Source organism: Parambassis ranga, chromosome 9, assembly GCF_900634625.1.
Source record: "Parambassis ranga chromosome 9, fParRan2.1, whole genome shotgun sequence".
Classification (NCBI taxonomy): Eukaryota; Metazoa; Chordata; class Actinopteri; family Ambassidae; genus Parambassis; species Parambassis ranga.
The window spans coordinates 1,524,129-1,551,765 of record NC_041030.1 but is presented as its reverse complement, the minus strand read 5'-3'; the positions used below and the strand labels follow the sequence as shown (position 1 = coordinate 1,551,765).

Below are 27,637 nucleotides of genomic sequence, written 5' to 3'. Positions count from 1 at the left end.
GCAGGCTGTACTTTATTTTATTTGTAAAGACATGCGCTCTCTTAGTGAGGTGGAGAACAAGGGCTTTCGTAGTATGGTGAACACGTTAGAGCCCCGTTACGCCAAACCTTCCTGACAACACATCACGGATATTGCTTTACCTAGGTTGTACAAAGTAAAAGTAACTGTGCTAAATGAGCTCAGCTCTGCTGTGAGAGTGGCATTGACATGTGATGCTTGGACTTCGAGGTGCATCGAATCATACGTAACCATAACAGCTCATCATGTTACTGACGAGTGGAAGCTAGAGTCCCATGTCCTCCACAAGAATCTTCACATGAAAATTAAGCACTAGATAAGACAAACCAGCTGTAGCAGTATCAACAACAGACAGACTGTTTCCCTCTTTTCTAAGAAGGCGTATGCCTGAAGTTGTTAAGTGTTGTGATGTTGCATTTTGCAGAGTTACTTGGTATTTGAATTCAGTATGTATCAGACCTCATTTTAACTAGCAGGCAGGTTGCTTTGTTGGTAATGCAGATACAAATGTTAGGGTTTTTTTTACAATGGTTATGGTTATATGGCACATATAAAACTAAGTTTTGACTGACGGTTAGATTGCAGTGTTTAATTGTTTAAGTTGTTTAATTTAGCATCCTACTTGCTACCTCAGAAAATACATTTAAGCAGGATTGGAAATACATAGCACTTTATTTTGTTAATCTAAAACATACTTGAAGAACCTTACTGATAAAGGCACATTTAAGCCTTTGTATTTTCTTTTTGTGGAAACCAGACAACACTAACAACAAATACTGTTCTTTGTTTGCTATTAAAACAACTTGAATGTAAGATACAGTTGCATTGTGCAATGTTCTTATAATGAAAAAATGTGTTCTAGTGAAAGGTGTATTACTAGTATTCAGATGAGGCTTTCCACACTCTTTAAAAGAATGTGTGTGTGTGTGTGTATTAGGTATTAGTGTATTATTAGCGTGTTCTGTTCGGTTCTGGACATGCGCATCAAGTAATACAGGGAGGCATTTTTACCACAGCATGGAGACGAGTGTTGGCAACTTGGCGTCTCTCTCGCTACATTTCGCGGCTTTCCAAACTTTTTTTTAATCAAAAGCAACTAGTGACTCTCTCTGGTGACATTTGAAGACTGAGGTGAAAGCACATATCATTCTGCAGTCAGGCTACTCTCCTCGACAAGCAGCAGCCGTGAGCTCCTCCCCCGCCTCAACTGCAGGCGGAGCAGAGAGACCCACAGCACTCTGCGTCCAATCGTGCGCAAAGCTGCCGCTGGTCCCGTCAGTGCTTACAGAGCGGGATGTAAATAGCACGGACCACGGACATCAGTACTGTTAGCTTAGCCTAGCGTAGTCATAGAGTTCAGGCTATCCAACTAGCGCGTCGCTCTCTGTCCACTGTGGGAGTATGTGCGCACATGTGTCTGTGTTTGTGTGTCTCTGTGTGTGTCTGTGCATGTGTCTGTGTGTGTACACGCAGCTTGCCTCTGTGTGCGGACAGCAGTGGTGAATTGTAAACGCACAATCATGCAGATAGAAATGACATGCTGCCGTGCAAATAAGATAAATAACATGAGCTGTTTAGTTTGTTTAATAAAGGAACAAGGTGTAGACCTGTTCTATAGGAAAACCTTAAATGGCTTCTGTTATGATCTGGTGCTATATAGAAATTAAAAAGAAATGAAATTGACTTGACCTGATATAATAATGGAAACACTGAACTGATTCTTAAATATGGTAAATGTTGGATAAATAGGATATATATTTTGTGCTCATCTATGGTATTTACAGAGTGTTAAAAGTAGAAAAAACATTAACATTGTAAACCGAACCGAAAACCGTGATGTCAGAACCGTGATACGAACAGAACCGTGGCTTTAGTGAACCATTCAACCCACACACACATATACAGGGTATATACAGCAATCCTTAAGTTAAATTTAATACTTTTTATACCTTTTTTACTACGTTCATCATGACATTGAGTTGCAAGTGGTAATCAACAACCTTTTGTAAATGTGTAATCTGATTTTGACATAAAATGCTATACACAGAGTAGATTTCGAGACTCACTAACATAACAGTTGTTGCTGGTTGCACTAGTTTGTGGTGGTGGTGCAGCAGCACAGAAAGTTGAGAGTGGTAGAGTCAACTGCTCTCGTCGACCGCGCATGTATGTTTAGTGGACTGCATATATGACTGAAGCTCCCATCCAGTTGACAGTGAAATGTCTTTACAAACCGAACAATAAGCCTGCCACTATTCCACTACAGGCCTGAGCCAGTCCTTAAATGCTTGGTCTTCCACCCAGCCGTCAGAAAACTAGCCCTGTCACGCGATTAATTGCCCAGCAAAATTATTGCGATAAGCGATTATTATTGTCGTTTTGAGACCATTTTCATCTAATATAATGATAACATAAAATAATAATGCAAGTACACCCTTTCAAAGATCAATAAACGTTCATTTCTAAAGAACATTAAACACTGGAAAGGTCCCCAATCATTATTATTATTATCATTATGAGTAGTAGTAGGTCTATTGCCATAGCTTGTCTTAGCATAGTCAGTGGAGTTAAGTCAAACCAACTAGCATGTCATGACAAAACTAAATTTAACATGTTTAATGGCCTTAAATTTTTCAATTTTAATTTATCACATATTAATACTTTTTAAAACCCTGCGGATACCCTGATATATAATCGCAATATATCGTCTTTGTTACAGTATCGGGTAGGCTTGTGCAAAATCGTATCGTGTGCAATTAATCGTGAGAAAAACTGTGATCGATTAATATTTGCCACTTATCGATTACAGCGATTAGTGCCTCGTCATGATGACGCATTTTTGTGTGCGGCGTACTCTCACCATCACCCGCGCACATGTGAGCCCACAATAACAATAATGGTGGAAGGCAGTGGTGTTCAGTTAAATAATGCGGAGCAGCACGTTTCTAACATAAGTTCAACGTCTGTCACCATAAGCCCGAGCACGAAGAAATCCGAAGAAAGCGCAACGAGGACACAACGCCGGCTACAGCTGTATATAGTGCCGTGACATGCATTAGGTGAAGCGTGGAGCGTTGGTAGTTGCCATAGTAACTGAATTTTTGCTCGTATCAAATGAATAAACTCCGATCTTTATTTACGGACTCCACAGCAAGATAGGAAACATTACAACAGCGAAGTCTCCTCCAGCAGATATTGGAAAGAATTCCACTCAGCCGAGAATCCGCGATACGTTTAGTCAGTGTGCTGCTTACGACCAAACTAAGCACTGGAAGAATGTAACGTAGGTTGATTTGCACAGACACGCATTTAAATGTGAAATTGTCCGGTTTGTTTATTTGTTTGTTTTTTCTGCTGCTGTTCTACAGTCTGAGTGAAAACATGCACCAGGTTCATTTGCGCAGACACATTTTTTAACTTGAAATAATCACTGATGTGACTTTTCTGAACTTTGTTTGTCTATTTGTCTGTTTAATTTTAATGTTGACATGCTTTGTGACCTTAAGATAAAAACATTTGAAGGACAAAGTTACTTTAAATGTTTGCTTCATTATTATTTTGAAGCAGTTTGTGCCTCAATATTATCAATACATATTTCCATGGCTGGTTGGTGCCTACTCACCAGCTTAACCTGTCAGAATGAAGTAGTTAACTTGACTGATGATTTGTCGGTATCATTTTAGAACACTGTGCCAATTTAGAGTCAAAAACATGTAAGTGCAATTGTCATCAATTAATCGTCAAATTAATCGTTATCGGCTAAATGCCACAATTAATCGTGATTATTTTTTTTGCCAATATCGCCCAACCCTAGTATCGGGATATTTCGTAGTGTATCGCCAGATTCTTGCCAATACACAGTCCTAATACAGATACAGTCATTTTGAACCTTTGCCATTCAAACATTGCAGGACACAGTCCATCAACCCTCATCATCTCCAGAATAAGATGACAAGAGGGAGTGGTAGGATTAACTACAGGTGCAGCTCTGCTGATCTTGGGATGTACGCCTTGGACTCACTCACCACTCAGTAATAAATTAAGCCTTGTGGGTCACTGAATGAATTTTACACCAGCCAAATGCCTTTTCTTTGAAGCACAAACAGCTTTGCTTCTGATGTGTAACATAACATAATCTTGATAATTAGGAGATGTGGGTGGAAAGTCCTAATGTGACTCCACACTGACAACATGAACTTTCAACTGAAACATCTAATGAGGGAACTGGGTGTGCAACATTACACCCTGGCAATGTTTCTGGGAAAACACCAGTTGGGGGCCCACAGAGGCCCTGTCCAGTTTTTCTGAGTAACATCCTGTTTACAAAATATCCACCAAGCAGGGAGAGCCAAAGCTACAATTACAGAATCATGTCTTGAATGGCTGTAATCTAAAATGTTGTGACCGCAGGTAGTACCATTAAACACAGCATATGTCAGACCCCTTACCGTGTGTGCCCGTTGCAGCTGCAGTGGTAGAGAGGCAGGGTTTGGCAGGTGCCGTGTGTCCACCGTCCTCCGGCCCGGCGGCACAGACTGGGGATGAGAGGACATCCTGGCAAAGCTGCTTCCTCTACAAGCAGGTAGTAGGTGTGGGTGTAGAGCAGTTGCAGCACATCATCGGCTGTTTTATTTAGCCTGCAACCTGTAGAAAGAAAAAAAGAGCCAACCTCAGTGGAATTCCTGCAGACACATTGTTAACAATGAATAAAACACGCAGCACGCCTAACTGTTCGTCAGAAACAGTGTGATGGTTTCTGTGATGAAAGTGTATGCCTCTGTCTTCTCCGGATATCAGAATGTCATCACCTCTCTACTACCACAGCTGCTCCCCACTCCATTGCTATTGGTAAAGGAGTAAAAGTCCCTGCACCTGCTAGTCTCAGCTCCCCCTTTGCTGCTCACTGAATGGCCCACTGTCCTCACACTGAGGACTCACAGACAGAGACTTGCCAAGTCAAGCTATTGGGTAAAAATACTAAGAGTTTAATAAGGGTTTAAGATGCAACATAACAAACTCTTTGCCAGTTATTTGATTTGGGCCTGCTGTCATGCAGTAGATTTTAACTCCTGATGAAGTTATGCAAACTGCAGTAGCCTGATTTTGTTAAGATGTGTGTCATAAATTGCACAGCTATGATGATATAAAAAACAGCCCAGCTTTAGTATATGATATAAAATATGGTATAAAAACTACACAGAGAAGTGGAAGTAAAAATAAGTGTCTATGATGAAATAGCAGAAGAACAGTTTCAAGCCCTCTTTAAAATGGGCAGGAGTTGTGAAATTACATTGTAAAGTGTATTTTGTTTAGCTCTTTTCAGCCAGTCACTGTGGCATGCTCGGGCACTCTTACAAGCCTGTGATAGTAGTAGTACGTGGACTAGTACCGTACTCGTTACGTGTCCCTGTGACTCCTGCCAAAAGAGAAATTAGGACTGCTGCCATTTCAATGGGCTTCTGACTAATGACGCCTCTCTCTCATTGCTCATGTTTCAGTGAGCCACACAGCAAGAGGTGGGAGTGGTAAAAATGTGGGCTCTCAATATGGCACTGATCAAAATCTTGACAAGATAGCCAAGTGCTCTAAGTGCAGTGCAATTTTGTGAACTGGATGGGAAAGATACCACCACTAGTGGATCTTTGTTTTGGAAACAAAAATACATTGATATAAAACCTGCAATGTTCCTGAGGTGAAGAAAGATCTTTAGGTTTACTCAAGGTTCTTGGTGTGTTTATAAGATCTGATGGCTATCTTATATGTGTGGCTGGTACAGGAAACCAACATCCAGACAGCGCTTGTGCGTCAACAACAATTTAAAAACAGCTATCAAATCAGATACTTGAGAAATACCGATAAGTCATACATTTCAGAAAAGGAGCAGACACAGGCAATCTAGAGAGAATACACACAGCGACAATGTATTTCTATAACACTACTGAGTCCATTATAAGTAATATAAATAGTTCAACAGGTTAAACAAACACATATATAGTTATTATTATTATATATTGTTACAGTACAAAATGGTCCAAGAGTTGATGGTACAGCAGAGTATTTACATACATTTGTCTGGATATACGACTGGCATTATTCATAGGAATACAGACACAATGGTTATGAATATTGGCACGAAATGTCAAAAATTAAACAGGGAACAAAATTTAATAGAAAAAAAGTCAGTTTAGAGACTTTTATAACTGCTCTGATATTGATTCACTAGCACTAATTCTACCAGGTCAGCTACCTGTGTATGGCGGTCATAGTTCCCTATAGTGATTGAATCGTGATTCTCCCTACAAAACAGGTTGAGTAATAACTTCTGCAAACAGTAGTAAACGGCAACTATTTATAGCACTATGAACCTAAGACCAAATAACTCTGCAGTATAACTTATATTTTTAAGAATCTCCCCTTGGGGACAAATAAGGAAATTCTGATTCTGATTGTGAGTGTGCCAGTCTCAATTGTCTAACTCTACTTTATGTTTTTTTTGCAGCAGCAGCACAAACAAGCGCACTATCTAGCCTTCCTTCCTGTTTGACTGCCAAAAACACAAAGTGCCACTTCATTTCAGTTTTGCAAACTTTATTATGAAAGGTTCAACATGGGTCTAGTTGTAAGATTCAGAGAAGCTCTTTAAACATAAAATCAGAGGCCAGTCGGAGGAAAACTCTGCTGTAAATCTCACACCAACCAAAAACTGTGCCTTTATGTGTTGTAGTCTAAACTGTGGCTTCAAATATTTTCATGAAGCTAGCACACATTTATTCTTTGGTCAGACAGACCTGTGTAAACAGACCACACAAAGTAAAGTCCTTGAGTAGACCTCACTGCTGATGAAATACTAAAGTAGAAAAAATGTGATATTGATATAGTATGCAATATTCCAGCAAAAAAACAAAGAAGGAGGCCAGGCAGAAAAAGAGAGGGTGGGATAAACCCTCTTACTTGGAAGCCTCTCTTTGATGACCATCCAGACCAGAGAGATTCCCCTGAGAAGGGTGGGGGGGTCTTAAGTCTGAAGGCAGTCACAAGATCCACAGAGGACAAAAAAAACAAATCAAGATAAGAGGACCAACACAATGAGAGAGCTTTGACATCAACTCTGAGGCGAATGGGGCCTTCCAGACGAGGGGCTAAACACATGCACTGGCACTGCTACAGACACCCACAGGCAAGTTGATGGCTCACTGCCAACACTGCAAATGAACTCAGTCACCTCACTCTCTCACTCTAGGCATGCTTTCCTTCTCCACTCTCTTTTTCTCTCGTCTTTTCAGCAGAGTAAAGAGGGCCTCAGCCTTCAGCAGTGCAAGCCAGTATTTCATCCTCTTACCCCCCACCCTCCCTCTCCATTTTAGGAATGGCTGTGGAAATACTAGCACAGAGCACACAAACGGCTTCCAGCCTGCCAAGGAGAGCAGGAGGCAGACTTCAAAAAATGGTTTAATCCTACTGACATAAACAGTTAATCAAATCTCTGTCTAGTCAGACTTGGTGGCTTGACAGTCAGGCTTTAAAAGATGCATTCAATGGCTTGGCCTCATTTTAGTTTTTTTTTATTTATTTAAAAAATATATCAGCTCTACATTTAATTTAATGCATCTGCACTGCCCTTGTGTGCATTTTAAAGAAAATGTAATTAGCATGACACAATTCAACCCTATTAAATATTAATATAACCTTGGGCGACACTGACATTTGAAAATCTATGCAGCTCTACAAAAACTAGTTAACACCTCTTTACTATGTTATTTCCAAAGTGTGACCAACACTACAGGGTACATTAGGCCACCCTTCTTCAATGTATCACACTGATGAACAATAAGAGGTAGGGAGTTATGAAATATCCAGTGTTTCTTTTGATCAATTCCTTGAGCGCAGACACACGTGTGTGATGATTTGACAATAGGTCTGAACATATCCAGCTTAAAGGCTATCCAGATACAATCCTACTCTAGCTGGATTGACTTTCTCCTGTGTGAACAGGGCCTTAGAAGAAAAGACTGTTAAGGTCAATATTAACCTTCAACTGCCAATATCCATATTAAGACAACTTTATAACCCATTATCTTTACAGTAAATGTAAAATTAAGAAGCAGAAGGAACTTCTATTTAACATCAATAGCCTTGAATATTGTAATGCTGCATTTACTTCTGTATATAAAAAGCCAAATCTGCTGCAGCACTCTGATCATTGCTGCATGAGTCCTCATGAGAACAGAAATTCTCACAACTTTACACAAGCGTCCTGTGAGTCAGAGCACTTGCAAAATTCTGCTGTGAGTTAACAAAGAACTGTATGATTCAGTCCAAGACACCTTCAACTTCACTATAAACAGCCCTGAACTCTGAGGTCATTTGAACAGTCTGTTTGTGTCCCCAGAGTCAAACCTATGGAGAAACAACATTGAGTTTTTATGCACCACATACCTGGAACATATCCTGAAAACAAACGGAGGTCTGCTCCAACTGTTCATTTACATCAGGGCTTGACACTTATTTTGTTTGCCAATCTGTCATATTCCATTTTAGTAGTTTGTATCTTACATTATAGATTATTTTCTTGTGTCACTGATGTTGTTGCTAGGATGGCTTTGACCTTGATCAACAGAGTCTTGTCACCATAATAACACACTGCTAACTGGACACCAATACAAATATTTTGACACATTTATTGTTAATGTATTATTAAAGCCAGAAGGATACTTGGTTCACTAAAAGTTACCATGAAAACACAGATGAGTGAATTGTAATGAGCATAAGGCTTGGTTTAAGAACAACAGGAAAAGTTTAGGAATGTGGCACCCTGTCAGGTCTCATAAGGCTTTATCTCCCTGGAGCCTCATTACTGAAGGGCCCTGGACAAGGAAGCTCTTGCTTGCTTACCCTTTCATCCACTCACCCTTAATGGTGAACAACTCTGGAACACTGGAAATGCATGCAATACATTACAGCAACTCTTAAGCAGAACGCTTCCTTACCCAGTTGCCCAGTTTTCATTTTGTACCACGTTAATCTCTAAACAACTCTAAATTAAAAAATAAACACAAAATAAGGTGTGTTTCTTATATATATTTTTATATATCATATATTTTCACATCTAGGACACTTTCTTCTGATCTCAAATGAACCGACCTTCTTACAGTTCAATTTTGAGGAACTCCATCAGTAGTGCACCGATTGCTCCTACACTTTGCCTTTCACCCAGTGTAGACAAATTTAACATGGAAACAAAGCGCTTACAATTAATCCAGTATTCAGCCTAAAGAGGCTTTTTATTTTTCCAAGTCAATCTGCATGGTAAGCCCAGCTCAAGTGGCACAATGGAAATACCTCCTTTCTCTACATCCTCACACATGTTTTGTTTTACGCTTTGTGTATATTTTACATATGAAGAGTTTGCAATTCAGTATCATGATTCAGTTAGTATTCAATTTCAGGGTATCCTAGTCAGATAAATTTCTTATTTTACCACTTAGACCAATGGAAACACTGTAGTCAAGAGGAGGAAGTCATGGTGCAAGAACCAGTAAAAAGGGAAGGAGATTGCAAACATCTTTTAGCAAGACAATAGCAGGTAAAATATTCATGACCTACCAAATCCTAATGTAAAGCCATGTACATGTTTTTTCTGTTAAGGCTGATGGTCTTTTCCTGATACATCTAAAACACAACATGGGAAGACAGCACAGTATCAATGTAGCACAGAGCACTCAGGTGAACCCTTCACAACTAATAAGGCAGCAATATCAAAGATTAGGTGATGGAGAGAGGCTATAAAAGGCAGCAGGTGATATAATTATTGCTCTAAGACAGCTTGATATATAGTGTGCTGCAGGCAGGTGCACATTGTTATTAGTACCAAACCCTGAAAGAACATCCTGACACCCCAAGCTAATCTTGGCTTACTTGTGCTCAACTTTCACAGAGGAAATTTGCGGTCACAACACAGTCAGCTACTGAAGACACTGAGAGGAGTGTGAACACCCACAGCCATAATTTGTCTGAAGGAAAGAGGTGCAACCGTGTCCCTTTACCGCTGGCTGTCACACCTTTCATTCTGAATCTAACTTCCCATCAAGCCCACAACAAAATTACAAGGAGTGAAGAAACACTGTATAACTGATGGGCAAACTAAAAACTGAAGAAGATGAGACGATGTCGGAAAACATTGTATAAAGCCTCTCTAGTGCTGATAATCTGCAGCTAAAACAACAAATGTAGTGCCTAAAGAGGCATCTGGATCATGCTATGCCTTTTGTGGTCTTAAGTTAATTTAAGTTAACAATTTAAATGCCTCCAGTATATCTACAACCCCCCAACCAATTTGTTTTGTATCAGATATATAGTGATATAATTAACATTTAAAGGTAGGGTAGGAGATTTTGAAAACTCAGTCAGCCAGATTTTGAAAGTAAACACACGCCGCGTTCTCTCGGAGCTCACCCCGAAGCCACGCCTCCCAACCAGTCTGTGACTTCGGCCATCATGCACGTACCTCTCTGATGCGCAGAGCAGGAAGAGAGTGACAACCAGCCAATACTCCGCGCAGGTGCGCCTCGTAGGATTGGCTGATGTTGTTAGTGTTTTATAGCTTCCACAGATGATTCATATTCTTCGTTTTAAAGCGAAACTGCCGAACTAATCGGTTGCTATCGGATTGTAAAGAGAAGTTACACTAATTTAACAAAAAGTGCATCAGAATGAACTCTCCCCTACCTTTAATGCTGCTGAGACATAGTTCTCAAACTGCAGCTACAAGATGTGTACAATAATTAGGTTACCACTAACCACTGTTATCTTCTCCACAGAAAAAAAGCTCATCACAAAACTCAGCTGGAGCTTTTGACTTTCAGTTCTGTATTTGTTCATTCTGTCTCCTAAAAAGCTGTGACCATTCATCCTTCATGAGTGAAACTGACACATTTTCAGTTTCATGGTAGTACTGGTGTCTACACGAAGTGCAAGGCGTGAGCAGTATGCAGGGCAAAGATGCATGATAGGGAAGAGGTGAAACAGCAGAGTAGGACAGCGAGAGGAGGGGAAGAATGACCCGTGATTGGCTGTCCTTTACTTCCAGATGTGGTCATCCAGCTGTATCCATGCAGTACAGCAGAGCCACTATTGGATTTCCTGCCTGTTCCCCCGCTGCTGGCTGCTTTAGCGACACTGTGTGAAATTACATAAGACTCGCCGCCCCCCTCCCCCTCTGCTGGTCAGTGTAGAACTGGGGCCTTCACACATTGCCTCAGCCAACTACAACTCCCTGTAACCATGGAGGCAAAGGCACCCTACCAAAACACACTACAGGACCTGAAAGCTACCGTATTTTCGGGACCATAAGGCACACCGCATTATAAGGCGCAGTCCCTGAAATACCAAACAGTAGCAACATCGTCCTTCTCCTCCGCGTCAAACATGTCTGTTTACCTAAACTGCTGCTTAAATGCTGCTGCTTCTGCTGCTGTTCAGCGCGTCAAAACCTGTTTGTGTGTCTGAGCGTGATTTGCGCTGCAGTGGGAGAGCCGTGTGAAGAGTTCTACACACATTCCTGGTTCAAAACTTCCCCGTCAGTTACTGCCAACTACTCCACTAATACCTGTGCTCTGCTCCATGCATGCGGTGCAGCAATGAAAAATGTCCTCCGTGAAACAATTTACCACCGCGCTGAGTTCCGGACACTTTAGGCCATTTAAACCGGTGTTGCCGGTATATGAAAAATTCATATCATAACGCAAAAATACACCGGCTTTCGGTACGAACCTGTATACCGCCCAGTCCTACTGTAACATGACAATTACTACGCTTAAACATTTTGCTATAAAGTTATTTCTTGCTGCTTATTTCTGCTACTAAAGTAAAACTAGTAGAAAACTAGACAGTTATTTACATAGTTCAAACAGCGGACTAAACCCACTCTAGCTCTGTGTTTTTAAGAACATGAATAAAAGTTCTTGTATTATTAAATCTGTGTTTTTTCAGATGGAAAAAAACAAAAAAAAATTTTGTATCAAGCCTAATGAAAATAAATATCCTCCTTTTATAGACATATGTAGTATGCTGATATACATTAAAACATCTAAAACATTTCCAGGTATGGGCGCACACACACTAACTGCCCACCTTCTTAAAGACATGCCAATTTATAACATCTGTTTCATTAAGATAGGAATGCTATATATTAAGTATACCTAATATGTAATACACAATTTTGGACTATATATATGTAATATGTATTAACACATACCAACCAAGGTAGCTATAGGTTCCTTAAGAAAATAGGAAAAATATTTGTATGTCTAGGCTAACGCCCCATCCCGGTCACCACCTTGACTAAACCCTGATGTGGTTATGACTAAGATCTTCTGTGGTGAGAAGAATTGTTACATTAAGACCTTGAAAGCACACAAAGCCACCCAGACAGGGGCAGGGATGCTCGAAGCTCTGCTGCTCATTGTTAAGAAGCTGGTCCTGGACAAAGCACATCACCTGTCTTACTGAAAATATTAAAGCTACACTATAGGAATATATTGCTTTAAATGTTGTATGTTTTGTATACATTTATTTTTAGGTTTTTTGTAACCTTAGTGTTGCTAAGCCAGTCAATATAGACACGTTAAACTGTAGTACTACATGTTCTGCAGATGGAACTGATGGAATAATGACTTTGCAACACAAAAGAAACAAGGAGAAAATTGCCCAAACTGCCAAGAAATACTATCATCACAGACAATGAGCTCAAAAATCGCTCAATAACTCTGAGAATTATTCTGACTCCATCAGGAGTGTGCCAGTAGAGTATATGACTGACAGACTCTTTTACATGGTTAAATAGTATCACTGGAAAACTTTCCAATCTTGATGACAGTAAAAAAATCTCTTGATTGTTATATTATGATGCTTCACAGCATCTTTTTCAGCAGCTGTTGTCTTCTAAAAAAAGAAAATCTGGACTTACAGTTAGGGGAAAAAATTATTTGAACCCCTGCTGATTTTGTAAGTTTGCGCACTAACAAAGAAATGATCAGACGGAAATAAAAAAAATCCAGAAAAATGCATTTCAAAAACGTTATAAATAAACTCACAGTTTCATGAATGAAATAAGAAATAAGTATTTGATCCTCTATCAATCAGTTCTGGCTCCCAGGTGTATTTTATACAGGTAAGGAACTAACATTGGGAGCCCTCTTAGCTTGTTACCTGTTTAAAAGACACCTGTCCACAGAAGCTATCAATCAATCCAGTTTCCAAACTCTTCACCATGGCCAAGACCAACAAGCTTTCACCAGACTGTGGACCTACACAAGCCTGGAATGTACCGTATTTTCACGACTATAAGGCACACTTAAAAGTCAAAAATTTTCTCAAAAGTCGGCCCTGCGCCTTATAATACGGTGCGCCTTGTGTATGGGTTGAGTACCAGACACGGGGACGTGGTACGTAAACTACGTACGCTGGCAGCAATTCACCAATCAGCTGAACAGTACGTCATACGTACACTACGTACACTAGCAGCGATGAACCAATCAGATGGATACTACGTAACACACAGGTTCAGCTGATTGGTGAATTGCTGCCAGCGTACGTAGTGTACGCTGGCAGCAATTCACCAATCAGCTGAATGCTACGGTACTGGCGCAGCAACTTCCAGCGGATTACAGCTTCCGCGTTATGCAGTGACAACATTGCCAGCAAAAACATCCAGCCCAGCCATATCACCAACATGGATGAAGTCCACCTCACTTTCGACATCCCCGTGAACCAAACTGTGGAGAGAATGGGGACCAGCACGGTATCAATACGGACTGTAGTGGTGGACTGGATGGTAATGGACAGAAACTTCCGCCTATGGAAGAGAAAGACTGTGCCTAAAGAAATGTTTCCAGCAGGAGTCTTCGTTACGCATCACCCTCGCTGCTGATCCGCGACTCCGCGTACGCCCGTCTCACCGCTGGTGTAAAAATACAGGCGAAGCAGATGAATTCATAGCTTGCCGTTATCCCGGGAGTGTTAACAAAGAACTCCAACCGCTGGACATCGGCGTAAACAGGGCGTTCAAAGTAAAGTTGCGAGCGGCGTGGGAGCGATGGATGGCAGACAGCGAGCACAGCTTTACTGGGAGGCAGCGCCGGGCGAGTTACGTCAGTTATGTGAATGGATTGTGGACACATGGGCTCATGTTTCTGCAGTGACTGTTGCCCGAGCTTTTGTGAAAGCCGGCATAATTTCCGAACAATAATAATAATAATTTCCGAACAGCCAGCCGGCAACGTGTGTGGCTGTGACTCTGACAGCGACGAGAGGGAAGCTGGCAGGTTTGAACTCGCGCAGTTGTTTCCTGTTTATTGTTGTAACAAATGTTCTGTACAGTCAGCCACTGGTAAGGATGAATTAGGAATCACTGTGGTGCATCTGATTAAAATGCGGGACAACGTATATCCGAAGATGGTCTTTATTTATTAATAAAGTGTAAAGATAAAGTTGGAATCACAACAGGCATTCAGCAGCAGCCACTGCTCTGCCCATAGAAACACACACGCTGTTTCTCTGTCGCTGCCACCGTCGAGAGAGAGGCTGCACCGGCTCCTCACTGATATCCAGCCGGTTTTTACTGAATTGCTGCTGATAGAGATGTGAGCGGCTTGCGGAGGATGTTTCCTGGGTTTTCGCTTCTGCAGCGCAACGTAACTCTCTGTCTTAAAGCTGAGATGCGAGGGTCCGATCGCACATCAGAGACCGGGTGGTTTTTTCCACGTATCACCCTCGCTGCTGATCTGTGACTCCATGCGCGCCCATCTCACCGCTGGAGTAAAAAACCAGGTGAAGCAGACGAATTCGGAGCTTGCCGTTATCCCGGGAGGGTTAACCAAAGAACTTCAACCGCTGGATATCGGAGTAAACAGCTAAGCTAAAGCTAGCGTTTAAAGCTAAGCTGCAAGCGGCGTGGGAGCGATGGATGGCAGACGGCAAGCACAGCTTTAGACTGGGAGGCAGCGATAATGAATTAGTAATCACTGTGGTGCAATTTATATCCGATGATAGTCTTTATTTGTTAATAAAGTGTAAAGATAAAGTTGGAATCACAACAGGCATTCAGCAGCAGCCACTGCTCTGCCCATAGAAACACACACGCTGTTTCTCTGTCGCTGCCACCGTTGAGAGAGAGGCTGCACCGGCTCCTCGCTGATATCCAGCTGGTTTTTACTGAATTTACGTACTGGTATGTTTTAGCGTAACCTGCGCCTTATAGTACGGTGCGCCTTGTGTATGCGCTGAGGACAGAAATAGACCGTGTAACTGACACTGCGCCTTATAATGCGGTGCGCCTTATGGTCGCGAAAATACGGTACTACAAGACCATCGCCAAGCAGGTGGGTGTGAAGGTGACAACAGTTGGTGCGATTATTGGCAAATGGAAGAAACATAAAATAACTGCCAATCTGGGGGTATTTTTCTGCCAAGGGGACAGGACAACTGCAATGCATCAAAGTAGGGGTGGATGGGGCCATGTAATGTCAAATCTTGGGTAGGTATTCCAGCATGACAATGATCCAAAACACACAGCCAAGGCAACAAAGGATTGATCAAGAAGAAGCATATATTAAGGTCCTGGAGTGGCCTGGTCATTCTCCAGACCTTAAAAATTTGCAGAGGGAGCTGAAGGTTCTAATTGCCAAACATCAGCCATGAAACATTGATGACTTGGAGAGGATCTGCATAGAGTGGAGGAGGCGAGGAGTGGAACAAAATCCCCTGCGATGTTTGTAAACCTTGTGGCTAGCTACAAGGAACATCTGACCTCTGTTATTGTCAAAGGCTTTGCCACCAAATACTAAAGCACGTTTTGCAAGGGATGAAACTCTTATATCATTAATGAAAATGTGAATTTATTTTTAACTTTTTTTTTAAATGGATTTCTCTGGATTTTTGTTAAACCTACCATTGAAATTACAGACTGATCATATTTGTTAGTGGGCAAACTTTCAAAATCTAACTGTATAAGCAACATATTAAAAGATGCTCCAATACTTACATTTTCTAGATAACCACTTTTTCCCCCAACAGTGTGTTTATTATTATTATTGCTTTATCGTCACATTCCATTCACAGAGGACATATAAAAAAATTCAAAAAGTACATAGATACTTGTTAAAATACATTCCGTTGAAATCATTAATATTCCTGCTAGTATAAACACACACAAAATCAAAGCAATTCAAAATAAATAACATCTTTTAACATAAGTAAGTCTGGCATCTGTATAGTGCTAACTGGGTTTCCCCACACAGACTAATTCGTGGCGGGCCGCCACATAATGAACACCCTCTGCCAAATTGATTCCGTGTCTTTTTTTTCGCCAACGTGATTTTATAACATAGCTATCCTTCCGTTCATTGAACTCCAGGTCAGTATTGAGTTTAAATTGTAAAATAAAAAACGGCACCAAGATGCCACCACAAATTGCTAACTGGTCTGTGGGAAACACTGGAGTAGTATGCTAACATTTCTCAAGATGCCACCACCATACACTTTAGTCCAACAGTCAGAGAAAGCGAATGTCTGATGACATCAGATGAACACCTCTGCATTCAGCCACTGCATAAAGAACAGGTGTGGATAATAAATGCTATTACCGTATTTTCAGGACTATAGGTCGCACCAGCCAAAAAATGCATCATGAAGAAGAAAAAACCATATATAAGCCGCACCGGACTATTGGTCACACCAGCGGGCCAGCATAACTCACTACGTTTTTAGCATAACATTGCCTGCTGAATTCCTCGTTAGTGGTGCGGCCGCAGGGCATTGAGAGTGAGACACACGCATTTCAACAAGTTCTCACGCAGAGAAATATTAGCTTCACCACACAGAAATTCCTATAAATATCCTGTAAATAAGTAAAAGGCAGACTACAGTGCGCTCATATAGTTGTCTGGAATTAGCGACGTATCGACTGAGGCTCAGCTGCAAGCAGACCTTCCATGAACGTGCGTGTCACCTATGCTGGGAATGCGAAGTGTTAAGTCGCATACCCAGCCAAAGGATGAAAAAAGTGCGACTTGTAGTCCGGAAAATACGGTATATCATCAAAGTGGATAAACCACTGATTTAGTGTATTATTTCTCAATTCAGATAGAAACCATAGGATTGATGTAATTGTAATTTAGTTACTATCCCATTTTGTGAAATTTGGAAATAAATGGAACAAGACGGTGAATAAAAACAACCCGAACTCCAACAGAGATTTATCCCACAGTTTCCACAATGATTTACTTTGCGTTGACCATAATATTAAAATTTGAATTCTCAAGTAGGAAGAACATTATATTCACCAAATGATAGTCAATATGTTTAGCCAACTGAGCCTAGCCTTGCGAGACATTTTCAGGACACCATTATGTCTTCACTGGTGAACATGGTTTCGACAAGAAACTGTTACAGTTTACACATTTACAGATGTTCTTTAAAGGCTGTAGGTAACAGTACAAATAACTATTTGTTCATCACTGATGCAAAAACTCACTTTCAACCAATCCTCTACAATAACAATAAATAATCCTCAGCTGAAAAGGACACAATGTGACAGCATCTCATTGATGCATGCAGCTGTGTTACAAATCCTTCTTTATTCCTGGCTGGCTCTGTTCTTAAAGCCTACCTGACATTCAGCTTTTCATTGTAAGCAGGAGGAAATAAAACTGAGGAGTGCACTTGTCTGCTGAGCCGACCTACTTCCTCCGCACTGCTACTTAATTATTCAAGAGCTTTGAAATGTTCTTCGGTATGGTAGCATGCAACCCGAGTGACTGTTTGCCCCTCATGATAGCAGCCTCACAGATGTGTATTTATGAGGGGGTGTGCATGTATACATCGATGTCCATAGATGCCTGTAATGTAGAAGAACACACACAGTACACACACACATAAAACTATAAACCACACACACCAACATCCTAATGTTCAAAAGGCATTCAGAGAACTAATTTGTTCAAAACTGCTCTGTCATGGATCCAGTGTACAAGTCATAACAGGAGTTCCATCCTCCCACATAAGAACACTATACCCTGTAATTATAGCTTCATACCTTTCACCGATATGTCAACCTGTATTTTCACCCTAAGATCATCAACCCTGAGGTATCATGTAAAAGAACATGACACACCAACACACACACACATAGTAGAGAGGCTAGGCCAATCAGAGAGATACAAAATAATGCTACCCACAGCTGTAACCTCCACACAAACAAGAGTAATGTCCTACAACATGCTGTCATCTGTGTTGCGTAACAGTGTCCAATGAATCACTTACCACAGAGCCATTTCTAATCCTTGCTAATCCGCTGTCTGGATCTCTTTTAGCATGTTTAAATATGGGTGACAGGTTTTAATGGCTACCCGATTTTATAGGGAAATCAAAATAGAAAGCCTTATGAATTACAAATGAATGTAGCTTTGAATCAATTTCTAAAAGAGATTTTTCAAAACACTATTTATTCAAAACAGTAAAGACTAAGACACAAGCTACAGGCCACTGGAGCAATCTACACAAAAGTCAATGTTAAACAACATCCACATACACATTTAGACTGCCGTTAGGATAAAGACATCATGTAATCAATTATGCAGCATTAAGGGTCATGGGATATAACTCGTGTAACTTATGCAACACAAAAATATCCTGTTTGTGCCTAGTAAATTCTCTAGTGAAGGTGCATGTGAACAATACGTATGTAGGCCACATCCACACAAAAAAGATAGGTAGTGTTTAACAGTGACTGCCACACTGCTGACTTTGTGTTTCTCTGAAAAGCATGATTGTGTAAAACATTATTAAATCTAACTTTTTCAGGCTGCATAAATTCCTGGGGAAAGATCAACAGGATGAAAGATGCAGAATCAGCCTGACCTCCAGACCCCATTAACCCCTAAAGGCCAGCAGACTCAACCCCCTTCCCTTTGCTAACTGCATTTCCACTTCATCCTAGATAAGAGTGCATTTAGGGTGATAAGAAAAAACAAACACACAATAACAGTTACCTGGGACGGTCTGCCATTATGAGAAACATTTTCCTAAAATAACATGTCAAACCACTGCAGCACTTAGTCCCAATGTAACCACTGTAACTGAGGTGGCAACATGTCCAGTTCAATAGAACTGTAACTGGGAGTAATTTGAAGCACAGCAACAAACCAGCTGTGCTTGATCATAATATTCTACCACACTGAGTGACGCACAACATTCTCCACACACAAAACTTACCAGGTGCAGTCTACTAGTGAGCAAGAAATGCTAGACAGCTGTTGTTACTCATTCAGTGAGAGGAAAACGGCTGGGAGGAGGAAATGCGCCTGGGAGGTAGTTTCACAGTGACTCCCTCTTAGGTTTTTTTGCACATTGACTTAAGAGTTCATAAAGTGCACCACTTACCAAAGTTGTGTCATTTCCATGTTATCATGTACAGTAAACGATGTTGGGAAACTGCTTTACTGGCAGTTTTAAACCAATTGTTTATTTAGCTTGATAATGCATCTATTAACTATGCTACCTACAGTCGGTGTCTCACTTCCTCTTTAAAGCAGATCACCTGATCATTTTTGTTTATGGAAATTACAGGCAAGTATGAACACTGTCGTACCATTCAGCCTATTGTGTCTGAATAGTGGCTCTGGTTAGCCCTTATTATCTGTGGTAAAAACCTCAAAAGCTAGTTCTATGTTGATCATTGGCATATCAAGTTAAAAAAATAGAAACAATCACACATAATTACCTGTGGTCCCTTCATCCAGAAGAACTCTCACAGAGCTCTTGCCTACAGGCTACACATGGCTCCAACACACTGGTCTGATAAATAGTTAGTTATATTAATTCACAACCTGAATTATTCCAAACATCCAGGCATAACTATTTGGTTTATAGGTCTTCTTATAAGCTCAGTATGAAAACATAAGAATCCTGCATAAAGTCAACTAAAAATAACACAATAAATACTTTAGCTTCCTCTTGTTCACACTTTCTCACTTATCTGTTACACTGGAGCTCTAAGTAAATGCAACTCCTGACATAATTTTGCAATCAGGTTGCAATCGGGCTAGAAATATTACAGTCCTCTGTGAGTTTTAAAGTCACGCTAACAGCTTTTAATGAACAATAACATCACTGTACATTAAAAGCATATATAAACTTTTCTTATTCTTGTCCTTAAAATACATATAAATACATTCTTGTCTGATTGCATGAACAAAGCAAATTTATAGTTACAGACCTGAAAAATTATAATTATGCTTTTTAACAGAGACCTTAGGTTTATGATGATGCAATCAAGAGAATCTTCCAACAAGAATTCACAGACAATAAAATGAGCAGAACTTTCCTCTTTTGAGTTTCATAATGGTGTTGTGTTTCATAATATGAGTAGAAATTGTACTAGCAGTGAAACGGTCTCCCTGAGGCACCACACAGAGCACAGGATTATCTCTGCCCCCATTACCCTTTTGGAGAAGGGGGAGATATCTCCTCACTCTTGTTTAACTCTTTACAATCCAAACAGCTAAGCCGTACTACCTCTTGCTTTTATAAATTCTTGGAACTTTGTGTTCTCTATGCTCCCTTGTTAGACAACCCCTTTGACTGCGTGAAGTCTGGAACCCACAGACATGACCAAATACTGAGTTTCCTCCGTTGAGATGATTTGCCAGGCCTTTTTTTTTACTGCAGCTGCCTTCAGTTGCTGCTTCCATGTGGCTCTCTCTCACTTCAGTCTTGTCTTCAGTAAGTGTACAACAGCTATATTGGATGGAGACCAGGTAACTGACTTGACCAGTGAAGAACATTCCAGTTCTTTGCCTTGAGAAACTCTTGGGTAGCTGTCACTGCATGTTTTGGGTCATTATCTATCTGCAGTATGAAGAAGCATCCTACAGGTGTTGCAGTGTTTCTCTGAATCTGAACAGAATGTATAGATCTAGAAGTCTAATCTGTACGTTCTGTTCTTGAGTGTGACCAGTGGTCTGCACCTTGTTGTAAAGCTGTATGTACCACTGACAACAAAAAACAATGGATGTAGCTTCTGTGACATCACCCGTTGGTCTCTGAAGAACCGATCTAAGTTTCATTTTTAGTGGGAGGCTCCCAGACTATTAATATGTTAATATGTTGCAGTGTTTCCCAAAGACTAGGTAGCATTTTGTGGTGGCACCTTGACGCCAGTGCTGGGTAAAGGCTTGCGGTGTCGCGACAGTCGGTGGAGTCTGTAATTGGAGTTTATGCAGGAAGTGGGATTAATAAATGGGAGTAATAAAACAAATAATACATTTTTACACCCCCGCCTGGACCTTCCCCACCTCAACCCTTTACATTACAGGGCAGGCCAGTAGAATTACTCTTACATATTGGAGGAAGACTTGTCTTTTAAATTTTATGTTTCATGAATTACTCACCAAATTGAAATTAAAGTTGAGTTTTTACTTGAATTTGTGTATATTTGCCATTCAAGGAATTGCAAAAACAGCTGAAGCTCAAGGTTTTAATTTCACAATATAAACTCAAGACTTCCCTCAGCCATGTGTCAACCTGTTCTTGTGTTGTAAAATTACATTTTCTGGTGAAATAAAGGTCAATATAAATAGTAGACTATAACATGGACATAATACATAAATAAAATAATAACACAAACATTATAATTAGATATATGGAACTACTAAAGGTACAACAAGCAACTAATTCAAATAATGAAACAGCTTTTGGTGTTATTATTCTTTATTTGACTACAGGTATACCATTGTTTATCTTAACAGTAACTGCATTTCACAATAAATCGCCTAATTTTTTGCTGCGTTGCCAACTTTGGGGCGGCGGGTGTTTATTGTGTGGCAGCCCGCCACACGTGCTCTGAGTCTGGAAGGTTGCCACTTGGTATTTACATTCATAAAGCCATCTCTTACAACTGTAGACTTTGACAATGACACACCAACCTATATGTTGTAAAAGGAGAACCACCTTGATTAGTCATGTAGTAACAGGGGAACAGGACACACCTGGACATGCAGCTGCTTGTCAACTATTTGTTCAATTATATATGAGCTACCAAAATATGTGTGTATGTGTGTGCATGAAAATGGGTATAATTCTTGAATATTTAATGCCACACCCTTGTCAAAACAACAAAGTTGTAGTTTACATGTAATGGTGCACAAAAAATATACTCTATGTACTTACAATGTGTACAGAAACCGGCTGTAACTTTTGTTTGTAACAAATCACTTTTACCTAAGAAGCACCTTGTGTTGAAAATAAACCAACTGTGACAGAAGGGGAACCCAGCATGTTGACTGTGTGGACAGAAGTCAAAGTCGTATTCCTGTTCTGGTTGTTTTGAAATTGCTGGTATTTTGTTACTTATCTTAACTAGCAGTCATTTTAAGGATGCAAATGTTGTACCTGAAATATGTAATATGTTCCCCACCTTGGTCACTGCTCTGCTGTTTGCTGTTTGTATGTGAAATGTTGACAAGCTCAGCCCTGCAATCAATCAAACTCAGACAGAACGCAATAGAGAGAGGAGAAATCCATGAAAGGGGAAAAACATCACAACAATCACCACTGCCGTCCAATAATGCAAGGTATTAGCCACTATAATACTCTACACTTTCGCTCAAGAGAGTAGTAAAAAGTGTCTTTACAACACAAGTTACAGCAAGTTTTATCCTCAAGTTCATTACCTACACCACAAAGCTTTACTGAGCTAATCAGACAGCTGGATACAGGCGCTGCCATTTTTCCCCATAGCACGCCTTCCTTATGTCTGTATAAAGTGAGTCAGAATAAAGTGCCTGTGGTCCTTATCTCTACCTCTTCCTTGTTATGCAAGGTATTTCACAGGCCAATGAAGCATCAACAAGAAGTTTTTTCACAATGTTTCCTTTAATGGACATATCATTATCCTTCACCTCCACCGAATCATCGAATATGACACACTTAGAAAACTGACTCCACCCCTGAGGAGGAAAGAGAACATGCATCTGAACCTAAATGAATGACTGTGCCAGTTGTTTACATGCCATCAACTAGCAAGTGGATTATGAGATCAATCTATTTTCTGAGGGAAACCCTGAGTAACTTAATTAGAAAAAGTACAGTTCATCAAGGTCACAACACAAATCAAGTGCCACTAGCTATGCAGACATTTACAAAATTGAAGATATGTTATTACCCAATGGCATTTATCTCTGCTGTCCTTAGGTGGTAAATACTTTTCAAAGTCAAGTTTCTCAGGCACATAACGCACGCGTTTGAGTAGACAACATCTTATTACTAAACATCCCAACAAAAAGGATATGCTCCTGAACAGGAAAACATGGCAAACCATCCACTGTAACATATTATGCAATGCTCCTTTTAACTTCTGTAACCTGTTGCCCTGTGTAAAACATTCAGTACACACTATAAAAATGACACAGAATTGACTGTTTTCAGGTAAATGTGGATGTTTACAATGCCAGATGTATTTTAATACAAACTATAGTTATGCATTCTTTTAATCCTCCCACTAGTATCCATATATTATGTTCAAATGTGGTGAGTAAGGAGCAAGTGATTCTCTGATATTGCCAAAAGAAAAAAGATGTAAAGTACACGTAGAAGTGGATGCAGTGATCAGGCCAGCTGACTACAATCAACACCTGCTTCTATCCACAACATAAGAACTGAGACTGACAGGTTGCTATAATTAGCTGATAATATTAATCTGCTGAAACATTAACTTCAAACATTAGCAATACACAACTCCAGCAAGTACACTGACACAAGAGCAGCAAGACAACCAAACAAACTCATTTACTTCTACCTTGTGTGATTTGACACCAAGCTGATTAGACAACAACACCCAGAAAATCTGAATCTAGCACCATCTGACAACAGCCCAGATCCTACCCGCCCAACAGCGGCCACCGATACAGATCATCAAATCAACTTTACATAAACGCTGTGTTTACAAACGCACACCGGGCGCTTTTGTGCATAGCCAGTTAGCAGGCTAGACTTAGCCTGACACCAAAATATATCGATTCTCTGTAGAAAGTTAACACCGGCGTCTCATTGTGACATTTAGGAAAGTGTGTGTCAAGCAGTTTATGTATATATGACGCAAACACCAAATTTAGCCCACTCAAGTGCAATAATGTTGGCATTGGCCCCTCGGAAATCTGACAGCTAGCTTAGGCAGCTAGCCCCGTTAGCCATTAGTTAGCCTAGCCTAGCCATGTAGCACGTGTTCTTAAATGTATAAAATACTTAAGAAGGTGACGGTAGACTGCCAGCTGAGAGCAGTGAGGTGAGATGAGTAACTAGCCAGTCGAACACTTCGCCAACATTTCATTTCCTAGCGGCGTGGCGAACCGTGTACGCAAAGCGTAACGTACAGACTCGAAGAGGTCAATACTGCTATGTATGTTTCCCCTCCAAAGAATAGCCGGACCCCGTCATCCAACAACAGAACAGACCCCCAAACCAGCGGACCAGCAATGGAAGCTAACCAACCTTAGCGGCGGGGCATTCGGTGATGTTAGCGTTAACTCGGTAATGTCCCAATCCTCGGCAGTCGGTCCAATTTCGCTTAAAAATCTTCTCTCTTCGAACGAATGTCTCGCCCCTCAAATAATCCACGAGAAAGAATAGTTTTCGTTTTCATTTGTTCCGCAGGCGGTTTTCAGCGATGTCGTGCCTGTTCCTGCACAACAGCGGTCTGGTGTTACTCCCTGATCCGCTGCTGCGAGACCGTAGCGGGGCTGAACCGCCTCTCTCTCTCTCAATAGGTCCGTAAGGTCTCTCGCCCCTCCTCTTTACTCAAGGACTGCACACTCCCCATGCCCACAGCACAGTCAGCGATAATACTGATGTGGGGTAAAAGTCAACGACAGAACCAAAACAATCGGCATTTAGCGTGTTATCTGCATTCTGCCAGGCGATCACACGTCAATAGATCGTTTATGAACTGTTTTCCAGTGAACTCACACTTCAGGGACATCATCCTGCTCCTGAACTCTGAGTCCAAACAAGGCTCAGCTCATTAACACCCCAGGAAGTCTGCACATTTGTTGCCTGATTCCCACGGAGAAGTACAAGCTGTGAATACGGTGACTTAACATTGGAGGATAGTATCTGGGAGATCATCAGTTGATGGCTCTGCCCTGCAAATGGTATGAAACGTCTCTGCTTCAGAATGACCCCTGCTGCTGCTGCTTTGCTCAAATAGAAGAAAAGTAAGAAGTATGATTGTTTTTTTTCAGTGGAGCTGATTAAAAATGAATTGAAATCTTCTGCTACATAATCCTGAGTTAATTAATTACATCTGTTTTGTTACCACACTTGGGCAGGACATTGGCCATATCTGTAATTGCCATATGACTCTATGGCACACTTCAGGCATTATCTTGACCTAAATATCAGCCTTCCCTGTGATGTCAGATGGGATTGTTTTCCTTCCCCGTGTTTTTGTTTCTGCTCTGTGGTTTGGGAGACCCCCTCTAACCATCAGCACAACATCTCTTCACCCAGCCATCACAGAGCAGGGAGAGTAATTGTTTGTTTCAGCTGGGCCTTCTGGACCCAGGCGCATGTCTGCATTATCCATCCCCTATCTCTGTAATGCCCAATTTGTCAGTTTGGTGATAAAGCACAAACGTTTCTCACTTGCTGGTTTCGATGCAAACAGCTGTGGTTCATCTGCAGCCAGATTCCTGCCACGGAGCGTCACAAACAAACAAACACACTAACACTATAAATAATTTAAATCTGGGGATTTCACAATTGAAATCACCAGGAGAAACCACCTCAAGCATCTCTTCTACAAGTTTTTTTAAATAGCTGCAGAGGAGTGTTTAAATAGAAAATAGATCCAAGCCCACATAAAAGACACAGACACTGCATCCAGCAAGCAGACTGTTGGGATTTCAAAGGGTTGATAGATGTGCTGCAGACAGTCATTATGATTTCTGCAATAAAAGATAAACAACAGAAAATCCTTCAGAAAAGAGAGGAGGGAAAAATCCTCATCAAAACAGCATCCTGAAACTGCCATCCAGAGTCTAACAGATTAACGGAGTGTTCAGCTTTGACTAAACTAAACACACTTGTCCTGATGCCATCTTTCAATTGTCAAAAAAATGTGCCTTAGATGATGATGATGATGATGAATACCAAAATGGCATGTGTTGCTATTTATATCACCAGTATAATTACATTCCAGGTTCTTCCTTTTGCTATGACGTAGATTTTAGCTGAAACATAATTCATTCTGCCGCTGCTGGGATTTATTATTGTCACAACCGGGCTCAAGTCAAGCAGCCTGGGAAAATAATCTTTCTTTGTAGATATTAAAGGCAGACACAGAGCCGGAGAGAGAAGCCTGTTTTTTTCATGCTCAATCACAGCACAATTTTCTCCCTACCATTCACAAATACAGTCTAGGTTTTACAGTAAAAAGTCAAGGCTAGAATTTATTCACAGCCACAAGACTTTACCTATAACTGCCTCCTCCCAGCCACAACAAAGACCGCACTGAGAGCAGAAATGGCAGCACCTCACTGAAGAGCCTAACGACTGCCTGCATTGTTGGAATTCCGGCTTAACTTCCTGAGTCTGTCCGCACCTGGCCGACAGCCAATAGATGCTTTGCTCTCATTTTTTCCTTCCCTTCCTTTTTTTATCAAGATCGTATGTAGACTAAATTTTACTGTTGAGACATAATATGAGTCTTTCCAGCCTCACACACGAAGTGTAATGTTCAGTGTATTGTTACTTCATGTATCTCTGTAATTCAAGAGGTTTTCCTTATCACAGATCCAATCCGTACAGAACAAAAATCCATTCAGACCTCTTTGCATTAGCCTTCAGATCAAGATAATCAATTACCCCACACAGATGGAGACATCATGATATAAAGTTCCCATGTTATAAATTGTGCTGGTGTCTCTGGCTGCCGTGGGCATGACAGACATATTCACACTTGTCCATGTATCCAAGGGAACCCCTGTAATGAAACTGGCACTAGCACAGCATTGCTGGAGCTTAGCTCAGTCGACCATCTGTTAGGTTGCATGGATTCATGCAGTGTACACTAAAGTGGACCTTGTATGGACATGTTCCAGCATGACTGTCATGACATCAATGTTCACCATAGAACAAATGAAGGGAAAAACTCTTTTCTAATGGAAAACGCATGTGAGGGGGCTATGATTCAGGCCTTTCATAATACCAAAGGCCTCACTACGTTCAGTACAGACACATGATACTGCACATATGTGGCATGTATATTCACATTTACATATGTCTTTGGTCAGAAATATTGTGCCACATCATCCATAGAGAGCACCGATAACAGACAACTTTCACAGATTAAATCAGGTCACGGTGTTGTGGACTTTCCTCACTGAGCTGTGTGATAAGCCCTAAACGGCTAAAATAGCTTTCTTAATATACAGCAGAAATAAGGTGAGTTCAACGTTAGCTCATTCTGAGCCTGCTAATATTGGACAGCATTTCCAACAGAAAAGAGATGACATTGGATCTGTGGTAAAGATGTGAGGTGAGCTATTTCTTTCCTGCAAGGACAAAT

The 27,637-nt window shown here is 40.8% G+C and overlaps 1 protein-coding gene across 2 annotated transcripts in view; it reads right to left on the bottom strand.

The window, feature by feature from the left end:
• Positions 1–24,805, bottom strand: part of ncor2 (nuclear receptor corepressor 2) — a 77,708-nt gene extending 52,903 nt beyond the window's left edge. For both annotated transcript variants that reach the window (XM_028415120.1, XM_028415121.1), the window contains exons 1-2: positions 24,562–24,805; positions 4,467–4,662 (exon numbers count right to left, since the gene is read on the bottom strand). In XM_028415120.1, coding sequence (XP_028270921.1) covers positions 4,467–4,571 — 105 coding nt within the window. In that variant the 5' untranslated portion in view covers positions 4,572–4,662; positions 24,562–24,805. The remainder of the gene's footprint in view (positions 1–4,466; positions 4,663–24,561) is intronic.
• Between the last annotated feature and the right edge of the window lie 2,832 nt (positions 24,806–27,637).